A 17,808-nucleotide genomic window follows, 5' to 3' on the forward strand; every position below is an offset into this window, starting at 1 on the left:
TGGTTTCAATATTTTCAAATTAATTAGCATTTTTAAAAAGAATTATTCTAAATCATTTTATTGACTCTAAAGGGTTGCAGCCCCTTTTATAGAGGTGTCTTCATCCCCATGATATATGTAAAATATACTAAGTAGTGCCAATCCATATCCCATTGCGAAATCGTGAAGCAATATTATTGGGCGATAGGACAGTCCTCGAGGCAGGTGGGTCCTGGTAAGACGATAAGAAACTCCCCACACTAACAGCAAGAAATGAATGAAAATAGTTGTATATAATATCAGCATCCACAGAGTTTCACCAAACGCCATTTCCCTTAAACTCAGAGGCACAGAGACAAGGACTTCGCTTTGGCCAATGCTGGTGGCTTTTATAGGAGAACAATCTATGCCATGTGGAGAAGAACACCCTAGGCCAACCCATATAATTCTCGGTTGAGAAGAAAAGAAATAGCTTAATAATCCAGTAAGGCATTGTAGCTATCCTGGATTCCTGAAAGACACTGCTGTTCCTCAGACAGGGTGTGGATACGTGTTGGTGGGTGTGAATTTGCCTATCTTCTCCTAACAAGGGAAGGCATGCATAGGAGTTTGCCTGCCCTCCCACACAAAATCATAATAATAACAATAATAACAATAACAATAACAATAACAATAACAATAATAATAATAATTTATTATTTATTCCCCTGCCCATCTGGCTGAGTTTCCCCAGCCACTCTGGGCGGCTCACAATCAGTGTTAAAAACAGTACAGCATTACATATTAAAAACGTCCCTGAACTGGGCTGCCTTAAGATGTCTTCTGAATGTCAGGTAATTATTTATCTCTTTGACATCTGATGGGAGGGCGTTCCACAGGGCGGGCGCCACTACCGAGAAGGCCCTCTGTCTGGTTCCCTGTAGCCTCACTTCTTGCAATGTGCCTCTTCCCTCCCTGAGGAGTTTATCAGGGATAATTAAAAGGGGCGGCACAACAATGCAGGAGGGGCTCGTTGGCACGACACTGCAATGGCATCCTCCCAACCGGAGGGTCACTGGAACTTTCCAGAACAGTGTGGTGAGGAAAGAGGTTTGGCGCTGTGCAGGCTGACCAATGGGAGCCAATCCCACCCAGTCTATTGCTCCACTTTTCATTTATAAAGTCCATTTATTTATTTATTTATTTATTTATTTATTTAAGCTTCCTCTGCTTCCTCTACTCTTGGACCCATTGATGGCCTCTTGCTGAACTGATACAAAGAGGGGACTTGGATTTAGTTCATTCATTTATTTATAAAAGCTTCCTCTGCTGTTGGACCCATTGGTCATTTGCTGCAACGATACAAAATGGAAGTATCCTGACTTTCTTGGTTGAAGGAATGGAGAACATTAGAGAATTCACATATTCTAGACTTAGAAGGCCATGATAATATTTTTGGTTGGCACGCTTCATTATGGTATGAAAAGGTGAAAGTACATAAAGGATTTATAAATCATATAATTAGGGGGGAATGGTATAGAATATGGGATAAATAGAAGCATTTATTAGAGGGGAACCTCTTTGGCTCTCAATGTTGGAAATTATAGAGGTAAAGAAAAAGAATATTATTATTATAAATAATAATAATATTTGAATTTATACACCACCCTATACCCAGAGGTCTCAGGGCGGTTTACATAAAAGGATTACAATATGATAGAATGGTGGACAACTTACAAAAATTATTAAAACAAGTGGGAGGAAAGTATAAATTTATAAAAAATAAGCATTTATCAGGAAAACTAACAACATGGATACAATATCATCATTTGAATGGAGTATTTCAGAAAGATAGGCTACAAGGGTCTGGGGAACAAATATCACAACTGGAGAGAGACCTGTTGGAATGGAATGTAAAAGTGCTGTCTATAATGTATAAAATATTATTGGAATGGGAGACAAAGGACGAGGAAATAAAATCCCCAATGATACATAGTGAAATAGAAATTGGTCATAATATAGACATGGAAGCATGGGAAAGATTGTGGATGTAAAATTTACAGCGTGTTATGATTTAAGAGAAAACTATATGAAAATAAACCATCAATGGTATCTAACCATTGGCAAAAATGGCAAAAATGTATAAATCTAAATCAAATAAATGTTGAAAATGTAAAGAGGAAGAAGGTTCTTTTTATCATGTGGTGCTCTTGTAGTAAGGTTAAAGCTTACTGGGAAATGATATATCATGAATAGAAAATATGTTTAAAATAATGTTTATAAAAGCCCAGAAGCTTTTCTTTTGGGAATTATAGGGACAGAACTACCTAAACTGTATAGAAACTTGTTTGTGTATGCTACTACAGCAACAATAATGCTACTTGCCCCAAAATGGAAAGAAGTAGAAGTCCCAGCAAAGGAAGAATGGATACAGAAAACTTAAGGAACATGCAGAAATGGCAAAACTTACCAGAAAAATAAAAAACCCAGATAACAAACTTTTTATAAAAGAATGAAAATGGTTTATTGAATATTTACAGATACATTGTAAACAGATAAGAACATTGGCAGGATTGTTGTTACAACCTGCAGTTTCAAAAGAGTATATATTTAAAGTAGAAGAATAAATTAAGTTAATTTGAATATGCAGAAGATATTAAAAATAAATATCCCTTCCTCTCTCCCTCTCTCTCTCTTTCTCAATGTGAAGTCCCAAAATTGTCACATCATAACTCCAGGCAGATGTTACTACATAATATCTGCTGGAGTTTGAAGATTTAGCAACTAGAAACATCTGTGCAAAAAGCTAAGCCAAGTCCTTTGGAGTGCAATGGGTCCATTTCATTATACCCACATTAGACAGAATTGTAGTCAAACCCAGATACCCAGACACACAAAAGGCAAGACATTATGCTGCTCTCTCCATATCAGGCCACCAAGCAAGAAGATGTCGTTGGATCTCACCATCCTCTGATCACTTGACTTCAAACTTTGAGCTGCCAAGGAGAACCTTGAAATGTCATCCAGGCCAATAAGTCAGTGAACAAACAGTTGCAAGCAGTATATCAAGAGCAGGTGTGAAGAAGTGGGTGGTCAGGGCAGCCCTCTGCTGCACCCTATCTGCAGGGGGCTCTCAGAGAAGGACTGACCATCCTAAGGTCCAGCTGGGAAGGGCAAGGGTGTCTATAAAAAAGGTAAAGGGACCCCTGACCATTAGGTCCAGTTGTGGCCGACTCTGGGGTTGTGGCGCTCATATCGCTTTACTGGCCGAGGGAGCTGGTGTACAGCTTCCGGGTCATGTGGCCAGCATGACTAAGCTGCTTCTGGCAAACAAGAGCAGCGCACGGAAACGCCGTTTACCTTCCCGCCAGAGCGGTACCTAAAGCATAACTCGGGCGTAGGCAAACTGGGCCCTCCAGATGTTTTGAGACTACAGTTCCCATCATCCCTGACCACAGGTCCTGTTAGCTAGGGATGATGGGAGTTGTACTCCCAAAACAGCTGGAAGGCCAAGTTTGCCTATGCCTGGCATAATTAATTGCATGTGAGCTGCGACCCTTTTACCCTTACTTGTGAGTAAACTTTAAAAGCAATGTCATACATTTCTGAGTAAGTGTACCGGGTAGGACAACGCACTATTAGGATTCAACACGCCCGGGGATTTGGAGATAAAGAGTAGGGGGAGAGGCCTCTTGAAGAGAGGATAATAAATCAAACAGCAGCATTTCAGAGCATTTTTACACCGACCTGGAAACTCGCCCGTTGCTTCGGGGCAACAATTTCAGTCAGTGGTGGAGTTAGCTGAACAGACGCCCAGAGCAGCAGCCATGCCGTGCACCTGGGGGGGGCAGGGCGACCTGGGCGGCGCGCTGTGATCTGCTGTGGGCAGTGGTGGCAACTCGAGCCGCTGCACATGGGGCAGCAGGGCGAGCCCCCTACAGTGTGCCTTTTTGTCACCCCACCTCAGGGATGACACCCAGGGTTGGCTTCCGCCACCGCACCCCCCTTCCTACGCCCCGGATGCCTCCTAATAATAAAAATTAAGCCTCGTGTCTGTGTTTAGGTGCTTCCACTCCCACCCCCTTTCCTTGCCTTCCAGGTGCAGGTGGACTCTTCTTCAAACTGGCTTTGCCCAAGGAAAGTTCCCCGTTTCCCCTCCCCACCTCCTCTCAGCCTTCCCCAGGACCAATACCAAGCTGCTCTAAGGGACAGCAGCATCGCGTTTTCAGATTTGGGCCAGCCTCCCACCCTCTATAAGGGACACGGGTGGCGCTGTGGGTTAAACCATAGAGCCTAGGACTTGCCAATCAGAAGGTGGGTGGTTTGAATCCCCGCGATGGGGTGAGCTCTCATTGCTCAGTCCCTGCTCCTGCCAACCTAGCAGTTCAAAAGCACGCCAAAGTGCAAGTAGATAAATAGGTACCACTCCAGCGGGAAGGTAAACAGCATTTCCGTGCGCTGCTCTGGTTCGCCAGAAGCGGCTTAGTCATGCTGGCCACATGACCCAGAAGCTGTGCTCTGGCTCCCCTCAGCCAATAAAGTGAGATCAGTGCCGCAACCCCAGAGTCAGTCACAACTGGACCTAATGGTCAGGGAACCCATGTTTTTACATGAGTAGTAGGTGTTCTTTTATTTAAATTGCATCTCTGGGTTATTTGTGGGGCATAGGAATTCGTTCATTTTTTCCCCCACTTCAAAATATAGTCCGGCCCACCACATGGTCTGAGGGACAGTGGACTGGCCCCCTGCGGAAAGTTTGCTGACCCCTGCTAAGTACCTCTGTGATGGACAGCAAAGCCAGACCAGAGTTTGGTGATGCAGTCCCTCAGAATTCCACCAGAGGGCTGGAGCCTCTCTGAATGAGTACTAAGCAGAGTGGGAGGAGGAAAATAAAAGGAGCAGTTTCTGAGGGAGTTTTTAGACTGGGCTTGGTTTGAGTGTCTTGGGAGAGTTTTATGCCAGGAGCTAGCTGGAGGAGCCAGGAGAAGTAGCAGCTGTGTGGATACAGTCTACATGGGTCTCATTCCAGTCAGGAGGGGAGAGATCTTCTAGAAAGAGAAGACTCCCAAACCAGTAGCAAGGGGTGTGGCAATCCTCAGGGTCTGTTATACTATTTACTTCAATAAGAGTATGTAAACTGTTACGGTAAAATCTGGGTGCGGGGTTAACCTGCCACCCAGCTCGTCGGACTAAGTCCGCGGGTCCCTGCGGAGGAAAAATGAGCTCAGCCGGAGACAGGAGCAAGCTGCAGAAGATCCAAGTTTATTGCGCAACAGGTTCAAGACGAGATTGAACAGTGAGAAAGGGGTGCCATGAACTTTTGAAACTTCCCTCCATGTCCCAGAATACAGTGCAAAATACATCCCAGTTACATCATGAATACATTAAGAAGAGGTTGGGTTACACAGATTACATCATGAATACATTAAGAAGAGGTTGGGTTACACAGAATGAACATATGGAGGAGGGAGTGGGGAATATGCAGAGCCGGAGATATGTGCAGATAAGCACATCCTGAGTACCGATGAGGAGAAGACAATGGTCCATGTACTGGCATTGCCCGGAGGAAAGGCTTGGCAGAGTGCTTTGACAGGATTAGGGTCTTGACAGCTTGCTTGAGGGATTATGGAGGACAGGGGAGGTGTCATGGAGTCCTAGAGAAATTGAGCAAATTGGCACATTGATTTTCTATGAATTTTATAGATTTTAGTCCCTTTTGACATTGACAATTGGAAATAAATGGATATATTGTACCAAAGAAGAAGGTGAAGAGGACATGCCCCCCCCTCCATATCAAAACGCAGTCAGTAACATTGGAAGATAAGGACAGATCAAGGACGGCACGCAGGAAGTCACTTACACAGAATTGTATTAATTTGTTATAATTTTTATAATTGGGTTAAAATCTGGAAAATCAATTTAAAAAAGTGATGAAGAAGTTCCAACAAAAGAGGAGTGGACATTAAAACTATTGGACTATATGGAGAAGGCGAAAATAAGAAACCAAAAAGATGAAATGCTTATGGAGGAGTGGAGATCCTTTTCAGAATATCTGAGAAAATATTATAGTCAAATGAAAACACAGGCTGGACTGGAAATATAAGCAAAGGAAGGAGAATGATAAAGGAATCTAATGTTGGATATTTGTTATAGAAATGAGTATTACATTTAGTAGCCAAAGGATTTGAACAGAAACATCATGGAAGTAAGGATGAGGAGTCAAAATGTTGAGGGAATATTGTATTGAAACTGAATTGAATTTGTTAAATTGTATGAAAATTAATTTTAAAAATATGTAACATAAAGAGAACAAGATGCTGCATGAAGTGAGCCAATGGCTTGATCCAGTAGGGCTTTGCTTATGTATTTATAGAGCCCATGGTGATTTTAATAAATTAAACAGAGTGGAATTTTTGATCAGATTTTTTCTTTTTACTTCAGGATTGGCACAATGAGGAACGATATTTCCCTCCACAGAAGGGGAAGACTGCCATAGGAAGACAAAGAATGTCATTCATTTCTATAAACCTTTTAAGAACTGTATTACACTCTGCAAACATTTCTGTGTGCTCGGATATTCAATTGCCTTCAAACCAGCCATGGTCATTATTCCATGAAATCCATCTTGAACATGATACCATGTCACTGGCACACCATTGTCCTCTAGCCGCTTCTTATACAACAGCCCATCGTCCCGGAGAAAATCATATTCACAGGTTAGAATGAAAGCCTCTGGGAGCTGGCGGATTATGTCATCCTCTGCGTGAAGGGGGGCAAACATTGTCTCAGCACTTCTTTTAACTTGCTCATAAAGTTCTTCTGAAAATGGAGCAGGTTCTACAGGAACATAGCCCCTAGCTTTAAATTCTTCTGGAATGTTATCAGCACTTACCCATTTTTGGTATTTCTCTCTCAAATCAGGAGGGACATGGGCGCCTTTCAGAATTCCATCTACATTCATTGTCTTCCCAGTGAGATATGTCAAAGCGAGATTAATACCTCGTTTCCTGAACAAGGGAGGAACTGATTGGTTTTGCTGATAGGATGGCAAATTGAAGTCCACTGCTTGGAGGAATGAGTAGATCAGGACCTGAGCTCGTACTCTTGGGAGGTCCTCTCTGGTCCCCAGTTCTTGGCAAATGGCTGCAGCAAAAGTGCCTCCACTACTCTCCCCAACAATGGCAATGCAGTTGGGGTCCACTCCATATTCCTTTGCATTTTTCATAAAATGTATTACAGCAGTTAAACAGTCCTCTACAGGGACTGGATACGGATGCTTAGGAACTAAACGAAATCTAAAGAAAAAACACGATATCATCAACATTTGACATCATACTTGGGGCTGAGGTACCTTCAGCACCCCCAAGGAGGCTGGGTCCCCCCAAGCTGATTGACATTTCCATTCAAATGGCTATGTGCTCCACGTCATGTGATCATTTATGCAATATAGGACTTACCGTGGGGGGGGGCAATATTTACTCAGGTTGGCACCCCTGCCTTCATGCAAGCAAGACAAATTCCAGTCAGGCAGATGCCACTCAAGGAGGGTGAAAAAGAGGAGCAATGGTGCAGAGGTGGGGGTCTGCGGTGATTTCAGAGGGAAGAAGAGGAGTTTGGATTTGATATCCTGCTTTATCACTACCCTAAGGAGTCTCAAAGGGGCTAACATTCCCCTGAAAGGCAGGATAGAGATAATCGCAACAGATAGAACTGGCATAGATTGAGAAGCCATATCAGCTACTCATGGTGGATAAGGTTATCCATGAATACTAGTCACAAGGCGGATGGGCCATCTCCACTATCACAGGCAGTAATGCTTCTGAATACCAGATGATGTACGTTGCACCTGGGAGCAGTGCTCCTGTGTCTGAGTCCAGCTTGTGGGCTTTTCATTGGGATATTTGGTTGGCCACCGTGAGAACAGGATGTTGGGCCCCCTTTGGCCTGATCCAGCTTCTTATGCCTAAAGCCAGAGGGACTGGGTCCAAAGGCATAAAAATCAAAATACAAAGGTGAACACCCATTCTAAAGGTTGGCAAATTCACGATGTTGGCAAAATCAGCCGTTTTCTGGGCTCATGTGGAAGGGTTAGAAACTGAAGCGTGAAGATACTTACTCAACACACATAACCACCGAGTCGGTTCCGTGGGCAAGCGAATGGCAGATCCTTGCAGAAGTTCCTGGAAAAAGGCACACAACCTTTAACGAGTCTCCTTTGGCAACAACTAAGCTGAACTGAACCCTTTATAAATGGGGCATCACTAGTTGAAAACCATTATGTACATTTTGTTCCTTCCTGATCAGCAGTTTCAATGGGTAAAACTCAGAACCAAAAAATCCATTCTTTTAAAGCAAGGTGTGCTAGGAAGAACAAAGACGGATCCATTTTGGACTGGCTAGCTAAAGGCTGGCTTGGAAAGATGCCTTTGAGTCCAATGCTGCACAGCTGTGGGAACAAGCCCTGCTTGAGATGACCAAGTACTCCCTCCATGCAGAATGTGTTAGGATATTTCCGTTCCACCTTAAAAGGGAGCAGGCTGTGTGAGTCACAGAGTCTGCGTATTTCCTGTTTCTCAGGATGTTTATGTTTGCTATTGCTTTCGTTTTCTCTCTCTGCGCCAGAACACGCTAGCAGTCAGTCATGTTTGTTCTTTGTTCTGACCAACACTGAATAAACATTCTAAATGATACCCTCTGTGGAGAGAATCAGAACTTACAGGGTTAAGAAGTTCTGAGTGACGTCTCACATTCCTGAGGCGTGGCCAGTTTTCACAGAAGGGAGTGTTCTTTGTCTGTGAGTTTCAGTTTGTTCTTCCGTTCCCTGACGGTGAACAGCAAAATGTTGGCGCGTTCACCGGGTCTAATCTATGTCTGAGTTATGTTGTTTTTCTACACCAGGGGTCTGCAACCCGTGGCTCCAGAGCCGCATGTGGCTCTTTTACACCTTTGCCGCAGCTCCGGGGCGGATACTAGCGAGGGGAGGAGGCGCATTGTGTGCCCCAACACTCCCCACTGTGGCGGGCGCTGTACTGGCTGTGACGTCGCATGGGGGCGGTGCGTGCGTTAGTCACGCACCGTCCCGACGTCACCTTCCCGCCCGCCGGCCTGCTACATTGTAAGGCGCATGTACGCTGGTCACTGTTTTGAAGGGAAGTGAAGAACACACATACACAAAAAGGTAACTTGTTAATTTAACGTTTATTTCTATGAGGAGGAGTAATTCTGAGGGGTCAAACAAAGAAATATTTAAAAAGTGACAAAAAAGTTATTTTTATAATGACGAGTTTTGCGACTCCCAGTTTTTTTTTCTTTGGAAACTGGTCCAAGTGGCTCTTTTTGTTTTAAAGGTTGCAGACCCCTGTTCTACACGATTAAAGACTGAGAGCTAAGCCAGAACGCTCGTCAGTAGCCTGATTTATCACACACGCACTGCATCAGTTTTCTACGCTGCGGAACTCTGCTACAAGTAGCTGACGGTAACCAGAGCTGCGCAAAGGAAGTGTGCCGGGCTCCAAAGGCTACACAAACAGCCATAAATTACGCCATACCCTCCTGAGTGCAACTTCTGCTGTGTGAATTCTGCTGACAGAGTGTGCATCAGCCCAGGAATGTGGCAATCTATTTCTGGAGCTGGTGTCGCTAATCGCTGAAACTGCGTGACCACGGGAGGTCGATGGATCGTCCGGCAGCCGGCTTGGGGGCTAAGATGGACTTTATCTCCCTGGCAGTATCCCAACAACAAGTTATGGGCTCAGATTCACGGCATTTACAGGAGGGTAAAAATGCAACAGACTGCTGATATGTGGAAAAGTGAAAGAGGAGGCTTTTCTGTGAGCCGCGGAAGAGTCTTTGATGTACGGCAGGGCTTAATTGGCCTGGGAGCTGAGCCAGAAGGCTCCGTGATTAATGAGCTGTCAAGATAAGGGCTCTTTAAGGCTCGGGCTCAAGGAAAACCTGAAATGGAATTTTTCCAAGCTGCTGAATGCCCTAAGTTAAATGGGAAAAATTATCAGACCTGGGCAAAATGGTGTGAGAGTTTGCTGCGTCAGTATGGAGTGTGGCAAACCGTGTCTCAAGCCCCTCCAGTTCCTCGGACAGAGAAATGGGAGGCCCAGAATTCGAAGGCCATTGACATAATCGTCTTATCCATCTCTCTGGAGGAAATAAAAACGCTTGCTGGCAACGTGACGGCACGTAAGATGTGGAATGCTTTGAAGAGAGCGTATCTGCCGGTCACCCCAGCTCAGAGTCTGAATGCCCAGAGTGTGAATGCATCGGAAGTCCTGGCTGTTTCCCAGAATGCGAGTGAATGCAGGGATGCTGAGGGCACCGGTTGCAAGCTGCAGGGGAAGCAGACTGTGATGTCAGCCCAGGCAGCATTCCAGCCTCCAGGGGGAGCCAAGGAGTCGGCAACTGAGAGCTCTGTTTCTCGTTGGAGCCAAAGTCATTTTCTTTGCAGAGGCCGGAAGGCCAGAGGTAAACAGAGCAAGATGCCTGCAGATGGCCAGGAGCGGGGCGGCAAACAGCAAAAGCCCGAGCCAGTGGAAAACAAAGCTTTGTTAGCTGGCACAGCTTCACCAAAGCCTAAAGGCAAGTCTGATGGCCAGGAGCAAGGGGGCAAGCTGCAAAAGCCCACGCCGGTGGAAAACAAGGTTTTGCTTGCTGCAAAGACTGCTCCAAAGGCCAGATTTGTTGTGGACTCAGGTGCGAGTCACCATTTATCGAAGGATCGACACCTATTTATTTCCTTCACACCTCAAGACGGAGAGATCCACCTGGCTGATGGAAGGACATTGCAAATTGCAGGAGAAGGGGCTGTTAAACTTGCAAGTTTGCATACAATCATCAGTAATGTACTTTATGTTCCAGGTGCAGCGGACAATTTGCTAAGTGTCCCACAGCTGATTCTGCGTGGTTTTGAGGTTTCCTTCAAGAGGAATGTCTGTGTCATCAGGAAAGGCAAAGAGGACATTTTGCATGCAAAGTTTATGGATGGTTTATTCTGTATAACTTATGATGACAAAGCTATTGTGTCTAATGTTGATTCTTGTTGTGTTGCACAATCTGACAAGGTTCTTCATGCAGGATGTATTCATGAAGCACATCGAAAATTTTGTCACATGTCTTGGCAAGCGGTAGCCAAGATGCCAGAGTTGGTTGAAGGTTTGAACATCAAACCTTGTAAGTATCACATGAAATGTGTATCTTGTGCAGAGAACAAGGTGAAGGTTGCTCCAAAAGGCAAGGAGTCTAGCAGGCAGGCTTCCAAACCCTACCAGCTAGTGCATGCAGATCTGGTTGGTCCACTTGCACCCTCTTTGGGAGGAGCAAGGTACTTCATGGTTCTAATTTATTCTTTTTCCAGGTACATTCATGTGTTTATGCTTGAGCAGAATTCGCAAGCATTCCCTAAGTTCAAGGCATTCTGTGCTTGGTTGGAGAATGTTCGTGGTAAACGTATCGGCTGTCTTTTTACCGATCGGGGCGGGGAGTTCACTTCTCAGCAGTTTGAAGCTTTCCTGACTGAGAAGGGAATCCAGCATGATTTGTCGATGCCTAGATCGCCATGGATGAATGGACTTGCGGAGCGAGCAAATCAAACTTTGCTTCAAGGCCTGAAAACCTTGTTGCATGATGCCAACCTCCCTGAGAAGTTTTGGGGGGAAGCTCTGTCAACGGTTGTTTATACCGTTAATCGGAGACTGTCATCACCCATAGGTTGCACTCCGTACGAAAAGATGTTTGGTAAGAAACCGAACGTCAAGCACATGAGAATCTTTGGTTCTGACATGTGGGTACACTCCCCACAAAGCAACAAGCTTGGGAAGCGTGGGGCACATGGTTTGTTCATGGGGTACGAAAAAGGTGCATACAGGGTATGGATGACTAACTCTAAGTCCATTAAGTTCACCAAGAGTGTTGAGTACAATCCTAAGTGGGGGGAAAATGTGGGAATTTTCCAGAGTTACCCAGAGGAGGATGAAGGTGATGGGAAAAAGGCAGATGATATTGAGGAAGCTGAGGATGAGGAGGATGATGATGATGATGATGATCACAGTTCGGATTCCAGTTCAGTTGGTGGCGCTGCTGCTGCCGTCAGTAACAGTGATGACACAGCAGACTACAAGAGCGCAAAGGCCTCAGTCAGACCATCTGATGCGTCTGACAATGAACTGGAAGAACCACTGTTCACCATTGGTCACTTTTCTCCTAAGAAGGAGGAGATGAGTCCAGAAGACTTGCGTCTGGTTCGCAGGTCTGAAAGGGCGACCAAAGGCAGACCTCCAAAGAGATTTGCTGATGAGTTTGCTAAGACGGCAACTGCTGTTCTTAGTAGCTCAGAGAAGGTGTGGGAACCTTCAAGCTTCAAAGAGGTTCAGGAGTTAACCTCTAAAGATGCTGAGCTTTGGCTTAATGCCATGAAGGCTGAAGTTGATTCCTTGAACAGGAACCAAACTTGGGAATTGGTACTGGTAGTCCCAGGAATGAGACTGGTTGGCAGCAAATGGGTCTTCAAGGCCAAGACAGACCAGAATGGCAAGGTTGTCAGACACAAAGCCAGATTGGTTGTCAGAGGTTTTTCACAGGTACCAGGACAGGATTACCACGAGACCTACTCACCCACCATCAAATATGAGAGCATTTGGCTGATGCTCAAGATAGCTGCAGAGGAGAAACTGCATGTTTCCCACCATGATATTAATACAGCTTTTTTGTACGGGATTTTGGGGGAGGAGCTGTATATGCTTCCACCTGATGGAATGCAGATACAGAAGGGAATGGTCTGTAAACTGCAGAAATCCTTGTATGGTCTCAAGCAGAGTGCCAGGTGTTGGAACACAAAACTCACTGAGACATTGCTTTCTCTAGGTTTTCACCAGGGCAAAGCTGATCCATGTGTGTTTGTCAAGGAGGAGGGGCAAAACAAACTGTATTGTTTATGTTTTGTTGATGATCTTCTGATGTTTTGGAAGAATCAGGCTTTTTACCAAAGCACCCTAGCTCAGCTGAAGGAGCACTTTGACATGAAGGATCTTGGTGAGGTATCCAACTATCTTTCTCTGCAGGTGGAGAGGGACCAAGCAGGTAATTTTCTGGTACACCAAACACAGAAAATTGCTGATGTATTAACCAGGTTGAATTTGGTTGATGCAAACCCAGCAGACACACCGATGGTGACAGGTTACCAGGTAGACAGTACTGCTGAAGCGTTTTCTGACACTACGCTGTACAGATGCATTCTAGGCAAGTTGAATTTCATTGCTAGATGCTCAAGACCTGACATTGCTGTAAGCACTAACCTGCTTAGCAGACATGTTAACAATCCTACTGTTCAGGATTGGAAAGCTCTGAAGCGCATAGCCCGCTATTTGAAAGGGACTATGCACTACAGGCTGAGGTTCACCAGTCAGAAGACTGGAGGTCTTGAAATCTTTGCAGATGCAAGTTTTGGAAGTGACACCACGGATGGTACAAGCACTTCTGGAGTATGCTACATGTACAACCACTGTCTGTTTGACTGGCTGTGCAAGAAGCAGACGACAGTGAGCCTAAGTTCCTGTGAAGCAGAACTCAATGCTCTGTCATTTTCACTCATGGATTGTGAATGGTTGATGCAACTGTTTAAGGACATTGGAGTTTCTGTAAAATGTCCTATACAAGTGTATCAAGACAATAGATCCTGTTTGGCTTTGCTGAACTCAGAGAGTTGCAAGCAAAGAACCAAGTAATTGCAGATTAAGCTACATCGTGCAAGAGAGTGTATTCAAAAAGGACTGATTCAGGTGTCCTACATGGCAGGAAATGAAATTCCTGCTGATCTGTTGTCTAAGGTTGTTAACAGAGAACAACTTAAGGTTTACGTACAGAAGTTGCAATTGGGTGAACCACAGGTACTACAGGTTACACGGAAAGGGAGAGGATGTTAGGATAGTTCCATTCCACCTTAAAAGGGAGCAGGCTGTGTGAGTCACAGAGTCTGCGTATTTTCTGTTTCTCAGGATGTTTATGTTTGCTATTGCTTTCGTTTTCTCTCTCTGCGCCAGAACACGCTAGCAGTCAGTCATGTTTGTTCTTTGTTCTGACCAACGCTGAATAAACATTCTAAATGATACCCTCCTGAGTGCAACTTCTGTTGTGTGAATTCTGCTGACAGAGTGTGCATCAGCCCAGGAATGTGGCAATCTACTTCTGGAGCTGGTGTCGCTAATCGCTGAAACTGCATGACCACGGGAGGTCGATGGATCGTCCGGCAGCTGGCTTGGGGGCTAAGATGGACTTTATCTCCCTGGCAGTATCCCAACAGAATTAAATATGTGAAAAAGTCAGAACAGGACCAAACAAACCTCAGACCACATTTTGGGGCTTCTTTCAAATTAATTCTGACCATCTCTGGAAGACCTTTCATAGAAGTCCATTGAAGTACGAAGCACAAATACCTTCTTTGGCATTTGTCATTGACCTTGATATTAGGAATTAATACAGAACCAGACATCTCTGCAACAGGAAGGCTCAGCCCTGTTTTCTTACCACACAATCCCATCCTGCCATGTTAAGCTGCCTCCACTTCGGAAACTTCAGCTGGTGCAGAATTCAGCAGCCAGGTTGCCCACTGTGGTTTGAGCATATAATACCTGCATTATATGACTGCAATGCAGTGTGACTGCATTGGCTGCCAATTTGTTTCTGGGCCCAAGCCCAGAACTGTTGTGGCTCCCCATTTGTGGAATGCTCTCCCCCGGGAGACTCACCTGGCGCCTTCGTTTCATATCGTCAGGTGCCTTTGGCTAATTAACCAATAGACGGCCTTTTAAACTGTGTGTAGGCACAGGTTGTTGACATTGTTTGTTGTTATTCTTTGTATTGTTATAGATTTGGGGGGAGACCACCCTAAACCTTAGAAATTAATAAGTGGTAGGATTTTGATTATTATTTGGAGCAGGCATAGGCAAACTCCGGCCCTCCAGATGTTTGGGACTACAGTTCCCATCCTCCCTGATCACTGGTCCTGCTAGCTAGGGATATGGGAATTGTAGCCCCAAACATCTGGAGGGCCGGAGTTTGCCTATGCCTGATTTGGAGTATGGAAGGGAAGATTGGAGGCCGGCAGAAAAAACACTTTCCAAGTCAGTGCCTCACTTGGATAGAGGCCTTAGCATGACAAAGGGGCTGGTGGCACATATGCGAGGAATTCTTGGGCCTGAGCAGAAAGAGGTTGTCAGACTCATGGCAATGGGGGGGGGTTGAGTTTTCAGGAAAAGAGTGTCTTTAGAGCGGTGTTTCCCAAGCTTGGGTCTCCAACTGCTCTTAAACTACAATTCTCATCATCCCATACTACTGGTTTGGCAGAGAGTGGAGGTGGTACCCAACTTTTGTAGCAGTATTCATAAAGATAAAAATAAAAACCTAGAGGCAGCACAAACCACCCCCACCCCTCCCTAGCAAACATTTCATGACCTTTACATTAAAGTATCACCCCAAATTCTCCACAAACAACAAAGTGAACCATTTCAAAAACATTTCAAAGAACTTACGGATGCTTGCAAATAGTGCAACCCCTCCATGAAGAAAGATGATTCCTTTCCTGTTCCCAGCAGGTGATGTCTTGGGCCAGTACAGCCTCACAGGCACCCCATCAAAAACCAGATCCCTTGTGATCATTTTTGGGTCCTTCACTTCTGGAATGAGTAGGTTTAGGATCCTGAGTATGGAATATCTATGGCAGATGCCCAGTTTTTCCAGAATTCCTCCCTGTTTAAACCAAACCATTTAGCATTTTAAATCAGCATTAGATATATGTATTGCATATATGTATTGCCTATGGAACAGAAACCGTGCATGGGAGATGACTGCGCTGTTTATCCTTTCCTTCCTCTTGGGATGGAAAACTATTCTCTTTGAGCAGCCCAGAAGTGAAGCCCCTGCCCACTCCCCTTTCCTAGTATGCTTCCTGTTATTTCAAACCTTAAGACGCAACACAAATTGGGGGTATTCAGTGCTAGTACTACTCAGGATAAATCCACTGGAGTGCATAAGAACCTAAGCAGTGTAGGGGTGCAAATATCCAGAGTGTGGGGATCAGATGGGATTACTATGAGGAATTATAAAATATGCCTCAAGCCATTGTGTCAGCTGTGAAAACATGGTGTTGAGTGGGTTTAATTCATTGACAGTAATTTCTGATCAAATCCCACAACCCTCTGCATCTCTGGCCATTTCCTCTACTGTCCATTTTTCGCTGCTTGCGTACACAGCCCAGCTGCCAGTTGCTTTGCCAGGCATCACAGCTGTCAACTGTCCCCTATTTGGCGGGAAACTCCCTTATCCCAGCGCCGTTTCCCGCTGCTGTCCTGGATTGATGATGTCCCGTAAATTTCCCCGGTTTCAAAAGAAGCGGCTCCTCTCCCTCCCTCCCTGCCAGCCAGGGAGGAGGGAGGCTCCAACTGTGTTGCTTGGCTGCGTTGCTCACCCAATAAGGAGTCTAAGAACGACTGGGGGATGGAGCTTGCATTCCTTGTGCCGATCAAATCGGCGGCGTTGCCTGGGGACTCGCCTTTGCTCAGCGCTTCCCAGCGGAGAGATGACGGTGTGGTAATATTGAGGCTTGGAAGTGAGCAATAGCCCTGGGCAGATGGTCTGGGGAAAGGAGAAAGGTCTTCTTATGGAAAGTAACTGCAGCACTTACCAAGCAACGGTCAGGAGGGTGGAATGAGAAGCAAGGAAAGGTGGGGGGCCACCAGGGGGCGCATTGGAAGATGTCCGACAATAACATCTCTCCGACCCACACGAGGCAATTAAGAGGCTAATATGGGAGTATGCAGCCTCCCTTACCCCCCCCCAAGGGAATGGGGGGGACTGCCTTGCCAGCTGTGCCCATAATTCACCCCCGGATTCGAATGAAGGGGGTGACCGGGCACTTGGCACTAAGCCCTCGGGTGGGGCCGCTCTCCCGGACGCTGTCTCTAATCCTGCACTGGTTCGCGATTGTTTGGAAGGGCAAAAGCCCACCTACAGATTAGCTGAGCTCTTTACTTTGGGAGCTGTGATCCCTTATTCCGGCTTCTGATCCCCTATTTTCAAATCTGAAAGTTGACAGCTATGCCAGGCATGCATCCTGGGCTGTGAAAGATAGTGGGCAGGTTCTTTTGATGTAGCTTTTCTGATATGTTAATCTTAGGATGTTAGGGTGGACAGGAATTATTATTATATGCAACCAGTCTTGCAGGTTCAAGCCTCTGTGTGTATTTTCATAATCAGAATTTAATCCTTCCTTTACTTTGGGAACGCCTCAAAGCAGAGCCTGCTGAATTAGGACAATGGCCCATTTAGTTCACCATCTCGCAGTTGTCAACCAGGTGCCCCAATGGGAAAGACACAAACCTGGTCCCAAGCACAGGAGCCCTCTCCCCTCCTGTGTTTTCCAGCAACTGGTGTTCAGAAGCATTGCTGCCTCCATCTCTAGAGCCAGAGCTGGTTAATAAGCATCCATAGTTATTGCCTCCATGAATTTCTCTATTTCTCGTTGCAAGCTTTTCAACTTGGCAGCCATCACTGCCTCTTGTGAGAGTGACTTCCATGGATTGAATATATTATGTGTGAAGAAGTCCTTTCTTCTATCTGTCCTGAATCTTCCAACATTCAGCTTCATTGGATTGTCTACAAGTTCTAGTGTTGTGAGAGACGGAGGAAAACCTTCCTCTCTCTATTTTCTCCATAATCTTAAACATTTCTATCATGTCGCCTCTTACTTGCCTTTTCTCTAAACTAAAATATTTCAAATGTTGCAGCCCTTTTTATAGAGCTGTCGCTTCATCCCTGTAATATATGTAAAATAAACTTACCAGTACAAAT

General features: G+C 45.3%; 1 protein-coding gene across 1 annotated transcript; it reads right to left on the reverse strand.

Moving 5' to 3' along the window:
- Nucleotides 1-6,368: 6,368 nt before the first annotated feature.
- LOC309359113 (arylacetamide deacetylase-like 4) lies at nucleotides 6,369-16,578 on the reverse strand. Its single transcript, XM_081892596.1, has 4 exons — nucleotides 16,427-16,578; nucleotides 15,492-15,635; nucleotides 8,075-8,138; nucleotides 6,369-7,253 (listed from the first exon to the last, which is right to left on the reverse strand). Exons 2-4 carry the CDS (start codon nucleotides 15,616-15,618, stop codon nucleotides 6,479-6,481), a joined length of 966 nt encoding a protein of 321 aa, XP_081748722.1. The 5' UTR covers nucleotides 15,619-15,635; nucleotides 16,427-16,578; the 3' UTR covers nucleotides 6,369-6,478.
- Nucleotides 16,579-17,808: the final 1,230 nt, after the last annotated feature.

Source organism: Podarcis melisellensis (assembly GCF_964234715.1).
Source record: "Podarcis melisellensis genome assembly, chromosome: 16".
NCBI lineage: Eukaryota > Metazoa > Chordata > Lepidosauria > Squamata > Lacertidae > Podarcis > Podarcis melisellensis.